We start from the raw sequence: 12,312 nt of genomic DNA on the forward strand, positions 1-12,312 counted from the left end.
AGCCCCCACCCCCCCGGCGGGTTTCCTCCGGCGTCTTCGGCGGGGCTCTTCTTCTTCCGCTATCCCGACGGGTCTTCTCAACTCTCCGGGGTTCTCCTTCTGTCTTCGCCGCTCTCCGTTGTTGACTCGGCGCACCCCGGTTCTTCGTCTCGCTGTCCGGTGTCTTCTTACGTGCTGTACGTCTTCTCCTTCCGTGCTGTGATGAGTTCTTCTTCCGTGCTGTGACGTCATGTTCTTCACTTCTCTCCTTCTCCCGATGTTGACTCGCCGGTCCTCCTCGCTGAAATGACGGATGCGCGCCTTGCATCGGACCTATATAGGCCTCACAGTCCCATCATGCTCTGTACCTACCCATGTGATACCTACCCACGTAAAAATGATACCCCATGTAGCTTTAGTGGTGCTTCAAAGCGTCTTGAAAGCCTTCATAGAAGTCTATGGCAAAGCTTGCTTGAAACCTAACTGAAGCCCCACCAAAGACTCATCAAAGCCCCACCGATACCCCACCAAAAGCTCATTGAAGCCCCACCGAAGCCCCACCAAAGCCCCACCAAAGGCTCATCGAAGTTCCACCAAAGCCTCATCGAAGCCCCACCGAAGCCCCACCAAAGCCTCATCGAAGCCCCACCGAAGCCCCACCAAAGGCTCATCTAAGTTCCACCAAAGCCTAATCGAAGACCCATCGAAGCCCCACCAAAGGCTCATCGAAGTTCCACCAAAGCCTCATAGAAGCCTCATCGAAGCACCAAGCAAAAGCAAGGTGTAAACAAGACTGTAAGCTAACCATTTTATTTAGTGACAGGGGCTTTAACTGGCGTTCAGAGAGCTTTTACAAAGTGTGTCTGAAGCCATGTTTTGAAGCAAGTGTAAACTAGCCCTAAAGCATTCTCAATTAGACTCTTGAGGATATTCTATGCCATTTTTTAGCACTATTTAGCATGCCTTATGTGCCATAGCAACTTTTAATTTTAATTTAACTTAATTTTGAAAGTCCAATTAGTTTGCCTATTGCTCTGGGGTTACTTCGTGAAGCACTGCTGCTGACATGCCTGCACGAAGGTGTTCTAATAATGAGTATTTCCATTAATGCAGGGTTGCCAACTTTCAATAAATTTACGAACAGTTTGTAAAATCCGTACTTTTGCATCTGTCCTTGAATGTCTATTACAGACATGTAGGCTGGATGTCTGTAACTGACAGATGCAACAATTACGGATTTTACAAACTGTTTGTAAATTTACTGAAAGTTGTCAACCCTGCATTACGGGGACACAGCATTTACTGCACCACTGAAAAATGTGAAGCAATTGCAAAGATTTCTCAGCATACGACACAACTCACAATTTCCACTTAATTATTACTTGCAGCTCATAAAAAAAAGCTTTAACACGCTCTTTAACCGCTTCCCGACCGCCGCACGCACTTTTACATCGACAGAATGGCACGGCTGTGCAAATGGGCGCATATATACGTCACCCCTTTAATTTGTGAGCCGTGTGTGTCGCGAGCTCTGTGACCGTGCCCGTGGGATCCGCAGACTCGATGTCTGCCGGTGTCCCGCGATCGGGTCACAGAGCATCTCCTCGTCCTTCACCTGACATGTCACTGATCGTCTGTTCCCTGTCATCGGGAACAGCGATCAGTGATGTGTCACGGCAAGCCACGCCCCCTAACAGTTAGAAGCACTCCCTAGGTCACACTTAACTCCTTCAGCGCCCCCTACAGGTTAACCCCTTCACTGCCATTTTTACAGTAATCAGTGCATTTTTATAGCACTGATCGCTGTAAAAATGACAATGGTCCCAAAATTGTGTCCGATGTGTCCGCCATATACTGTCGCAGTCACGAAAAAAATCGCTGATCGCCGCCATTACTAGTAAAAAAAAAATATTAATAAAAAAGCTAATAAAACTATCCCCTATTTTGTAGACGTTATAACTTTTGCGCAAACCAATTAATAAACGCTTATTGTGATTTTTTTTTTACCAAAAATATGTAGAAGAATATCTATCGGGCCTAAATTGAGAAAAAAAAAAGTTTTTTTATATATTTTTTGGGGATATTTATTTTAGCAAAAAGTAAAAAATATAGATTTTTTTTCAAAATTGTCACTCTATTTTTGTTAATAGCGCAAAAAATGAAAACCGCAGAGGTGATCAAATACCACCAAAAGAAAGCTCTATTTGTTGGAAAAAAAGAACATCTATTTTTTTTGAGAGCCACTTTGCACGACCGCGCAATTGTGAGTTAAGGCGACGCAGTGCCGAATCGCAAAAAGTGGCCTGGTCTTTGACCAGCAAAAATGGTCTGGAGCTGAAGTGGTTAATATGCCAAAGACAGGAAAGCATGTGTCACAAAATGTTTTCGCACTGTAGCATTCATTTGGAACGATCACACTTAGCCTGTAGATGGCTCTATTGCCAAATACAACTGCAAGAAAAAAAATCACAAATCATTTTGAATTTTTGGATTTTTTTGCATTGACGTCTAAAATGTAATCTAATCTTCATATGAGGTATAATAATAAAGGCAAACACTGCATTTTACATTTATCACAGTGGCTTAAAGTTTAACTTTGCTGCCTTGCAGCACTATGATCCTGGATTCAAGGCCCTAGGCATATATAGTATAGATAGGATTTCCATGTGTTTGCGTGACTCTCTGCATACTCTTGGGTAGATTCACACACAATGGCCTAAAATTAGGACGGCCTAGCCTACTTTTTTTAGGCTACACCGCCGAAAATTATTTAGGTTAGAAGTGATTCTCAAACCACTTACATTCAAATTTTCGGCGGCTTAGCCTAAAACGAGCGGGCGTAAGCGCGCCTAATTCAAATGACTGGGAGGGGGGCGTGTATTATTGAAATGAGGCTTGACCTCACGTTTTCTTGACGTTTTTTACACTGCGCATGCGCTGGGCGACTACATTTCCCAGTGCGCATTGCGGCTAAGTAGGCCGTACGGGCCTATTGATTTAGACGCGTACGTAAACGCCGTAAATCCCGATTCGCGGACGACTTCCGCAAACTACGTAAAAAATTCGAACCTCGCGGCGGGAACGGCGGCCATACTTAACATTGTTATTCCACCTCATAGGTGGAATAACTTTAGGCGGCCTATCGCGTACGGAAATGACGTAACTCGACGGTGTAGGCCCGGCGTACGCTCGTAAATCGTCGGGAATCGGCGTATCCCCTCATTTACATAATCTAGGGCCGGCCGCAATGGCAGCGCCATCTAGCGGCCAAAAAAAACATTGCAACCTAAGATAGAATGGCGCAAGCCAGCCTAACTTTGGTATGTTTAAGTGTATCTCTGTTTGAGAATACACTTAAACATAGGCCGGCTTAGATTCAGAGTTAGGTTGGCTTATCTGTAGATAAGCCGGCCTAACTCTTTGTGAATCTACCTATCTGTTCTTACGGCCCAAAAAAAATCTGTTCATTTGTTCTGTGCATTGATAGATTTTAGCTAGGTTCCCTGAGCTGAGAGCTAAGGTGGCCACTGCAGCTATGTTGCATTTACTAATAAATGTAATCTACTCAAAGCAAAAAACACTTACTCCTACTCTACCTGAAAAACTAAAGCAGATACAAACCCTAACTGGATGACATGTATTTTCTAAAGTATTGTGTATAAACAAATGGCCATTTTTATATGATAAAATGCTGTTTTGTTTTCACCATCTCTTTTGTATCGCAATTCTGATAATTTCATCATGCTTCTTTTAGCCACTTCCTGTGTACATGCACTCACTTCAGCACTGACTGCACAACATTTCTGCCGATCAGCTTCCTGACAGTCATAATAGTCACAATGCCTACACAGCGGGGGGAAGACTGTTGTATACAGGATCCTGTGTAGCTGTGCATAGTAACTGTGCAATCAGCATCTAACTTTAGCTTGTACAATTAAACTTTGACAATAAAACCTAGAAGTTGAATGGTTACTATGCACAACTACACCAGATCCTGTGTACTCCAGTTTTTGTAAATTCCACTCAATGTGTGTTAGCAAAGCCCTTGTTCTCTCCACTGTGGGTGAGATGGTGATAATGGACCCGAATTGGGGCACAGTTGTCACTCCATAACAGGAAATTTCTTCACGGCAGGATCATCAGGTATATTTTATTAACCTCCCTGGCGGTATGATTCTGTCTGGAATTACGTACCAAAAGCGGTACATTTATTTTGCAAGGAAATTGGCGTTTTATACTGTAGGCCTGTAATTTTTAGAAATAACTCACTTAAATCTGACCAAGCAAGAGTCTTGTAGGCATCCCGGGTATGATTTTTTTTTTTAAAACAAAATTATAAATTATAATATAATAAATAATTATAAATAATTATAACAAATAATAATATAATTATAATAAAAATTATTCAATAATGTAATCAACTCAAAATCACTGAAATTTGCAGTTGCAGAATTGTCGCTGTCATTATTTTATTTTTTTTATGACGAATTTCCCCGCAAATCGCTATCGCACATTTCTGCAAGTGATTATAATTTATTATCGCTGTTTTCTAGCTGATCTAAAACCATTTTTGACATAAAGGGACACTTTTGGACAATCTACAGTTTTTAGGCAGAAATGACATTTTTTATTATATAAAAGTACATGTAGGGCACTGGGCAGACCACTAGGGACAAGGGGGGTGTGTATTTTTTACATACAGTACTGTAATCTATAAGATTACAGTATACTGTATGTAATGTGTTTGTTTACTTTTTTTAATTTGGCGCCGTTCTCCGTCCCCGTGCGTCGTAACGTCGCAGGGAACGGAGATCGGCGTCACACGGGGACTGTGAATCGAGCGAGGAGGTCCCGCTCGCTCACACAGCGGGTGGCATCGCTGGATCCAGGGACAAGGTGAGTAAACCAAGCCTGTGGATCCAGCGAAAGGTAAGCCCGTCCAGCCCGAGCGTGACTCGGGTTTGCCGATCCTAACATGTAAAACCAACCCCGAGTCACGCTCGTGTTTACCGTCAGGGGGGGTTAAAAGCTGAAGATTTAAAGATATTGAAATCCACTTTAGAAATTGCATTAACATGTTAAGTCTTTTTTTGTGGTTTTAGTGATTCGGTTACAGCCATCATCTTAAGCCCTGTACACACAACCAGGATTTCCGGCGGTATAAAGTCCTCTGGGAATCCCGACAGGAAACCCGAGAACGTGCTCAGTAAGTTTCCTCGTGTACACACGGCCGGGTTTCCTGTCTGGAAAACTGCGGGGAAAACTTTGGTCGGGAATCCCGGCCGTGTGTATGCTTCCTCGCAGTGTTTCCCCATAGGAAAACTACTGGGTTTAAAACCGCTGGGAATCCCGGTGGGAAAATAGAGAGCAGGTTCTCTATTTTCCTGCCGGGAATCCTGGCAGTTTTCCTGTCGGGAAAACTGTGACGAAGCATACACACAGCCGAGAATCACGGCCAAAAGCTCTCCCTGCAGTTTTCCTGGCAGGAAAAACGGTCGTGTGTACGGGGCTTTAGTCTGTTTGATCGACAGTTGCCATGATGCTGTACATGTGATCAGTTATGACACCAGGCATTTGATGGCTTGACAGTTCAGTTGTATAAAGAAGCATCTGTGACAGTTATTAAGTACAATATGCCTTGAATGTAACCAGTGGCGGCCCATAATGCAGGACTCAGGGGCGCCACCCTTAATCCATGCATTTGGCCCCCTAATCTAAACGCAGGGCGCCAGGTGCATAGATTCCAATGTTTTTTTTTGTAGAAGAGCCAAAGGCTCTAATAGGCTTCAAAAAAGGGTGGGCTCGGGACGCAGAGCTCTGCACCCCAAGCTCGCCCAGTTGTGTGACAATAGAAAATTATTATTCGCTATTGTCTCCCTAAATTCTCCTCCTGGCCAATCAGGAAGTGGGTCCTGAGACTCGTCACCCGATTGGCTGAGGAGTGATACTATTGGCTGCCTAGGAGGAGGAAACGCAGGGGAATGGAGTAAGTGACAGTTATTAAGTATAGTATTCCTTGAATGTAACCAGTGGCAGCCCATAATGTCCCCCTAATCCATGTGTCCAGCCCCCTAATCTACATTCAGGGCACCAGGTGCATAGATTCCAATGTTTTTTTTGTATAAGCACTTGATTAGATACAGAGGCTTTAATAGGCTTCAAAAAAGGGAGGGCTCGGGGCTCAGCAAATTGGCAGCCTCCAGCTAGAAGAAACAGGATCAATGCTGGAGGAAATTTACAGCACACTCATTTTGGTAGCATAATTATGTGAATAATGTAATATTGTGAAATGTATGTTCCTTGCCAAAGAACATTATTTTTTTATTAAGTTATTCTGCTTTAAATCAATAAATAAGTTTAGTCCTGGTTTGTCCCTAATGTTAGATTGCAACCCCCCCCCCCCCCCACATCCACACACTAATCCCCTAAAGAAAGCCTAATCCCCATCCTCCACACTTGACCTCTAAACTGAGCACTTTGTTCTTAATAATACCACAGAGCCCTTAAAGGGGTTGTAAAGCTTTGTGTTTAAAAAAAATAAAAAAAATAACAAACATGTTATACTTATCTCCTCTGTGCAAGGTGTTTGCACAGAGTTGCCCCGATTCTCCTCTTCTGAGCCCCCCGCGGCACCTCAGGCTCCTCTCCACATCGAGTGCCCCCTCGGAAACCCGCTTTCCAAGGGGGCACTGGTGCGGGTGCGCTCCTGAGTCCTGCTGCTGTGTAACTGGATTTGATTGACAACAATGGCTATGCCAATGGCTCCTGCTGCTATCAGTCTGTCCAATGAGGACCCGAGACAGAAGCTGGAGCTGCTGGGCTCATTCTCGTTGCTGGAAAGATCAGGTTCAGTTAAGTAAAAGGGAGGCTGCTGGACTACAAAAGGTTTTTCACCTTAATGCATAGAATGCATTAAGGTGAAAAACCTTGAGGGTTTACAACCCCTTTAACTGACTTCAACAACAAAACAAAAGACCCACTGACAGGTATTAAGTACAGGAGTCTAAACGTGCCTGTACATACCTGCAGCAACATCAATTGCCAATCCTTTGGCCCGCAAGCTTCGGCATGCCATACCCCTTTCCACCACCCATACATCCTTATTGGTCTTTGAGACAACCCATCTTAGTGATGAACCAATTAGTACGTATGGATGGCACGAAGAACCAGGAACTGTATGAGGTTTTCCTGATCAGAACAGCCTGACAAAAGGACATGGCAATGTAAAATATTGTAGATGCTGATGTTTACCTGTGACTTCTTATTTATCAGGTCGTATTTAAAGAGCCACAGCCTTATCAGGTCACAAAGAATTTTTCATATCTATATTTTATATAAAGTATATGGCCTGGAGCAAAAGTGCAACTTGGAGGAGGTGCAGCATGACTGGGGTGGGAAGATGAGGCAGAGAGAATAGTGGTGTGATGGGTAGAGGTATTAATCCACTTACTAGATTGGTGGGCCCCAAGGGATGTATGGAGTAGAGGGTTGGAGGATCTTGTCTGAGCTTCTCATAGAATAAAGAAAGTTTCTACCACCAACCCTCCCTTGTTTGTTGGTTTGGGGGGCTACCTAACAAGGTTTCTTGTAGTACGGGGTAGGGATGGTTTAAATAGTGGGCAGTCCTTGGTGGGGTATGTTTTTTTCATAAATGTTCACGTTATGGGTTTATTTCTTACTAGTCGTAGCAGCAGTGGGAGGTCTTTGAAGGCGGTGCTGAATAAAATAATGGAGAATTAGGGGACTTAATTCGGTAAGGAGACTACATCTCACTACTTGGGTGTCCCTTTTTGGTGGAAGAAGATTTTTTCAGTGCACCTACTTGGGACTTTTACATTGATATAATATTGGTTTCAAACGTTTATTTTATATCATCTTATTCACATTTTTTTTAATTTGTCACCATTTTTCACTTATTTGGTTATTATCACTCAATATTTCTAGCGCTGTACCTTTTTTGTATTTTAGGAGAATTAGGGGGTTAGGCCCATCTGGAGGTATGGGGGTCCCTTCACTTTCTAATAATACAATGGTAACAAGTTGGTTGTATCTGGTAGGAAGTAAGTGGTAATTGTCCCTGAGCTGGTGTAAGTTGAGGCTTGGGGCCCTTCATGGGGTGACAGATACAATTCGTTGGTTGAGAGAAAATAGTCCTTCAAAGACCTTTAGGATTAGGATTAAGCTGAGTTTTTTTTTGTTTAATATAAAATGTATTATATATGCATTACAATTGTTTATGATGATATTTGTATTTCAATTGTAATAAGAGGCTGCTATGGCCATTTGACTCCAAAAATAATATGTGTCGTCTGGTCAATCTTGGAGGGGAAGGAATGGGGTCAATTGTTTATTTTACAGGAAGCCTGAGCCTCAGTAATCTGCACATCCCTCAGTCAAGTGATAAGTGTAGTTGAAAGCACAACTAAGTTAAAATAATAAAGCAGTAATGATATTGTGCCAAGTACAATAACCATTTCAGCCTTTACCTTGGTGAAGTTAGATCAGTGAAAAATAAACCTTAATTGGTTGCTATGGATAACTGCATTTAGCTCTTTGCCTTACTGAATAAGCCTATTGTATGTGTTGTTGCCAAATGTTATATTTGCAGAACAGACTTAAAAAATGTGTTTGCAGAAATAACATTGCTTCCATAGTGTGGTTGTGAGTTGTCTCCACCATGACCTTAGTTTCCTAGTTTTTTCTTTTTTCCTGCAACAGTCCTGTTTTAAGGATGTCATAGTTATACACACAAGCATGCATACTTACATACAAACTATAAAGATAACACAAAACAGGCTGAATATTTACCATTGGCTAAGATCGGGGCGCTAGGAGTCTGATCGGAGCGTCTCTCCCCTGTTTACAAGAGAGTGATCTATCAGTAAAATCAAACCAGTCTAATTAAAAATTACATCTTTATAGAAGTTAACGTCAATCTACTTTGTATTGTTCTTCTATGTTTTTCTTCAAAATGCACACTACTGTGATTGTTTAGTTGAGAGCATAGAAAAAAAATATAGGGAACAGCCACAATGGTTCAAGAGGGACAACTACGTCAAAGGTCCATGTGGCCACAGGGCAAGCATGCGTATTGTGTTTATTAGCTGTGTACCCACTAATAAATAAATTAGCACCTTCCCCTTCATTCACATCCCTTTTCTGCTATGTTATATGTTGTTTAAGCTTGTAATGAAAACTTAACATTTAAAAGGTTGAAATTTTACTAAATTGTTTTACAAAAGAACCCCTTGAGGTCTATACAGTATAGGGAAGCCTAAGGTTTTTAAAGAATATTTGAATTAACCTCAGAATAAAGTAAAAGTCCAGCCAAAACTTTTTTTGGATTAAAAGCCCCATTGTAATTTGAGTGCTAAGGATCCATTAGAGCAGTCTTTCTTAACTTTTTTACTCAAGAGGAACCTCTAAATGAATTTTCAGGTCTTGGGGACCCTAACTAAAACCAATTTATCGTGGGTCAGTGGGAAAAATGTCCTATATATTGGTAGTCATTAGGATGAAAGCAGTCCATACAGTGGTGTTCAGCATGCCATCCATAGCCACTTGCGGACTGGCCACCGTACATATATTGTGGCAGGGTGGCCACTCTGTGCCAGATCACGTACCTAGTACGAGATCTGACACTTCCGGACGGGTACCGCAGACTCGATGTCTGCTGGCACCCATTGATTACACAGTACACAGGCACAACAGCAATCTGCCTATGTAAACAAGGCAGATTGCCATTCTGTCAAAAGAGAAGGTATTGATCATTTGCCTTTGTCTGGTCAAATCACCTCCCACACAGTGATAAAGCACAGGTTAGGCACACAGTGTGATCTCCCCTGATGTTAGCCCCTTCCCAGCCAGTGTCTTTAGTACAGCGACAGTGCAAATTTTTAAGCACTGATCACTGGTCCCCAAAAAATATTCAAAAGTGTCAGTTAGGTGTCCGATGTGTGCGCCGTAATATTGCAGTCTCGCTATAAGTCGCTTATCGCCGCCATTATTAGTAAAAACATTTTTTTTTTTTAGGGCTGTGGAAATTAAAGATTAATTCCTCGATTAATCGTAACTTTTTTGATCAATCAAAATTCTTTTGATCGGTACTAGTGGTGCAATGGATTGTAAATGATCCGTGATCCGAACGGGTCACCATATGCAGATCGGCACACACGTGATCCGCGGTGCTCCACTGCTGCTTCAGCCATAGGAAAGGCCGCGGCTTCGGCCTAGCTCCCAGAGTGGCGGCCATCTTGGTCCACCCGGCGGCCTAGGTGAGCCTAGAGCGGCGCGCTGTCGTCATCACCCCGCCTCAACTGGTCGTGTTCGGCCGGCTTCTCTGGAAATACTAAGCAAGCACTAATATTCCTATACAGTGGGAGAGATGTGGACCATATTACAATGGGGGAGATGTTTGTGGATATTACAGTGGGGAGATGTCTTTGAATATTACAGTGGGGGAGATGTCTGTGGATATTACAGTGGGGGAGATGTCTGTGGATATTACAGTGGGGGAGATGTCTGTGGATATTACAGTGGGGAGATGTCTGTGGATATTACAGTGGGGGGAGATGTCTGTGGATATTACAGTGGGGAGATGTCTGTGGATATTACAGTGGGGAGATGTCTGTGGATATTACAGTGGGGGAGATGTCTGTGGATATTACAGTGAGGAGATGTCTGTGGATATTACAGTGGGGGAGATGTCTGTGGATATTACAGTGGGGGAGATGTCTGTGGATATTACAGTGGGGGGATGTCTGTGGATATTACAGTGGGGGAGATGTCCATGGATATTACAGTGGGGACTATATATGGTGGTGATCCGAAAAATTTATGTGCGTTATAATTAATCAAAATTAGTCGGTTAATCGATAAAAAAAAAAAACGATTAATCGAACGTGAAAATTGTATTCAGTAACAGCCCTAATTTTTTTCAATTAATAAATAAAAATATCCCATAGTTTGTAGATGTTATAACTTTTGTGAAGACCAATTTATTTAAGCTTATTAGGATTTTTTCACCCAAAATAAAAATATGTAGCAAAATACATATTGGCCTAAACTGATAAAGAAATTATTTGCATTTTTTTTAGGGTTGTCCCGATACCACTTTTTTAGGACCGAGTACAAATACTGATACTTTTTATCATGTACTCGCCGATAACGCTTACCGATACTTTTTTTTAAATGTGTCCATGTGTCCCCAAATGCAGCCATGTGTCCCCAAATACAGCCTTGTCCCCAAATGCAGCCTTGTCCCCAAATGCGGGCATGTCCCCAAATGCAGGCATGTCCCCAAATGCAGCCATGTCCCCAAATGCAGCCTTGTCCCCAAAGAGAAAGCCAAGCACTCCCCCCCCCCCCCCCGCCGCCTAGTTGATCAGCGCGGGGAACATTACAGCTTTCATTTGAATAGCTGTGTGTTCCCCGCCGCACCTCGTCATATATAGCCCCTCCCCCTTGTCCGGGCACTTCGATAGACAGATCACCCATCCAATCCTTGGCTTTCTCTTTGGGGACTAGATGGCGGCAGCAGCTCCTTGAGCCATGGTTAAATTGTCTTCTCGTAAAGGACAAAAAAATCTTCCTTGAACCCTTCACCCCAAAGAACCTATTCTCGTCTCATAATCCTGCTCCAAAAGCCTTTAGTAATCAGGGTTGGTGCTAGCAATAGGCAGGTTAGGCAGCTGCCCAGGGCGCCAGGATAGGGAGGCAGCAAAATCCGGATCCCCCAGCCACTCACTGGGGATTAGGATTTTTTAAATACTGGTCTGTCCCTCCAGCAAGCAAACTAAAACTTCCATTCTGCGCCCCATAGAAAAAAGGGTGCAGCGTGGAAGCTTTAGTTTGCCTGCGGGGATCAGGATGCGTAGCTGTGGAAGGAATCCCGGTGGAGAGGAGGGGAGGGATAGATGGAGTAAGCGGCCCGGACCTGGTTAGAGAGACAGAAAGAGAGCCCCGGGAGGAGGAGGACACTTCCCGAACCAGTGAGAGAACTCAGGGCAGGGATCGGCATCAGATCAGCAGCACCACCGACACGTAGGCAGCATGTGTGTGGTTTGTTTTACTCATGTCCCTTGTGACAGTGATGCTGAAGCCTGTTTTACCCAAATGCAGCTGGAAGCTGATTGGTCTGCTGCCCTGTCTCTCAGGTCTTCACCGGTCTCCTCCTGAAGTCCAGGCTGTGCGGGAAGTACAATGTGCAGCTTGGAGAATTAAATGTCTGCTAGAGCAAGGGTGGTAAGAGGGGTACAGCAATGCAACATGTAAGCAGAGGGGGTACAGCAACGCAACATGTGTGCAGAGGGGGTACAGCAATGCAACATGTGT

The 12,312-nt window shown here is 43.4% G+C and overlaps 1 protein-coding gene across 4 annotated transcripts in view; it reads right to left on the reverse strand.

Annotated features, from left to right (window-relative positions):
• The window catches only part of SCUBE3 (signal peptide, CUB domain and EGF like domain containing 3), a 159,336-nt gene that overhangs the window by 56,226 nt on the left and 90,798 nt on the right, over nucleotides 1-12,312 (reverse strand). For 3 of the 4 annotated variants that reach the window (XM_040337787.1, XM_040337785.1, XM_040337788.1), the window contains one exon: nucleotides 8,788-8,835. The exons of the other annotated variant lie outside the window; for it this stretch is intronic. In XM_040337787.1, coding sequence (XP_040193721.1) covers nucleotides 8,788-8,835 — 48 coding nt within the window. The remainder of the gene's footprint in view (nucleotides 1-8,787; nucleotides 8,836-12,312) is intronic. 4 annotated transcript variants of the gene reach the window in all.

This window comes from Rana temporaria, chromosome 2 (genome assembly GCF_905171775.1).
Source record: "Rana temporaria chromosome 2, aRanTem1.1, whole genome shotgun sequence".
NCBI classification, from domain to species: Eukaryota; Metazoa; Chordata; class Amphibia; order Anura; family Ranidae; genus Rana; species Rana temporaria.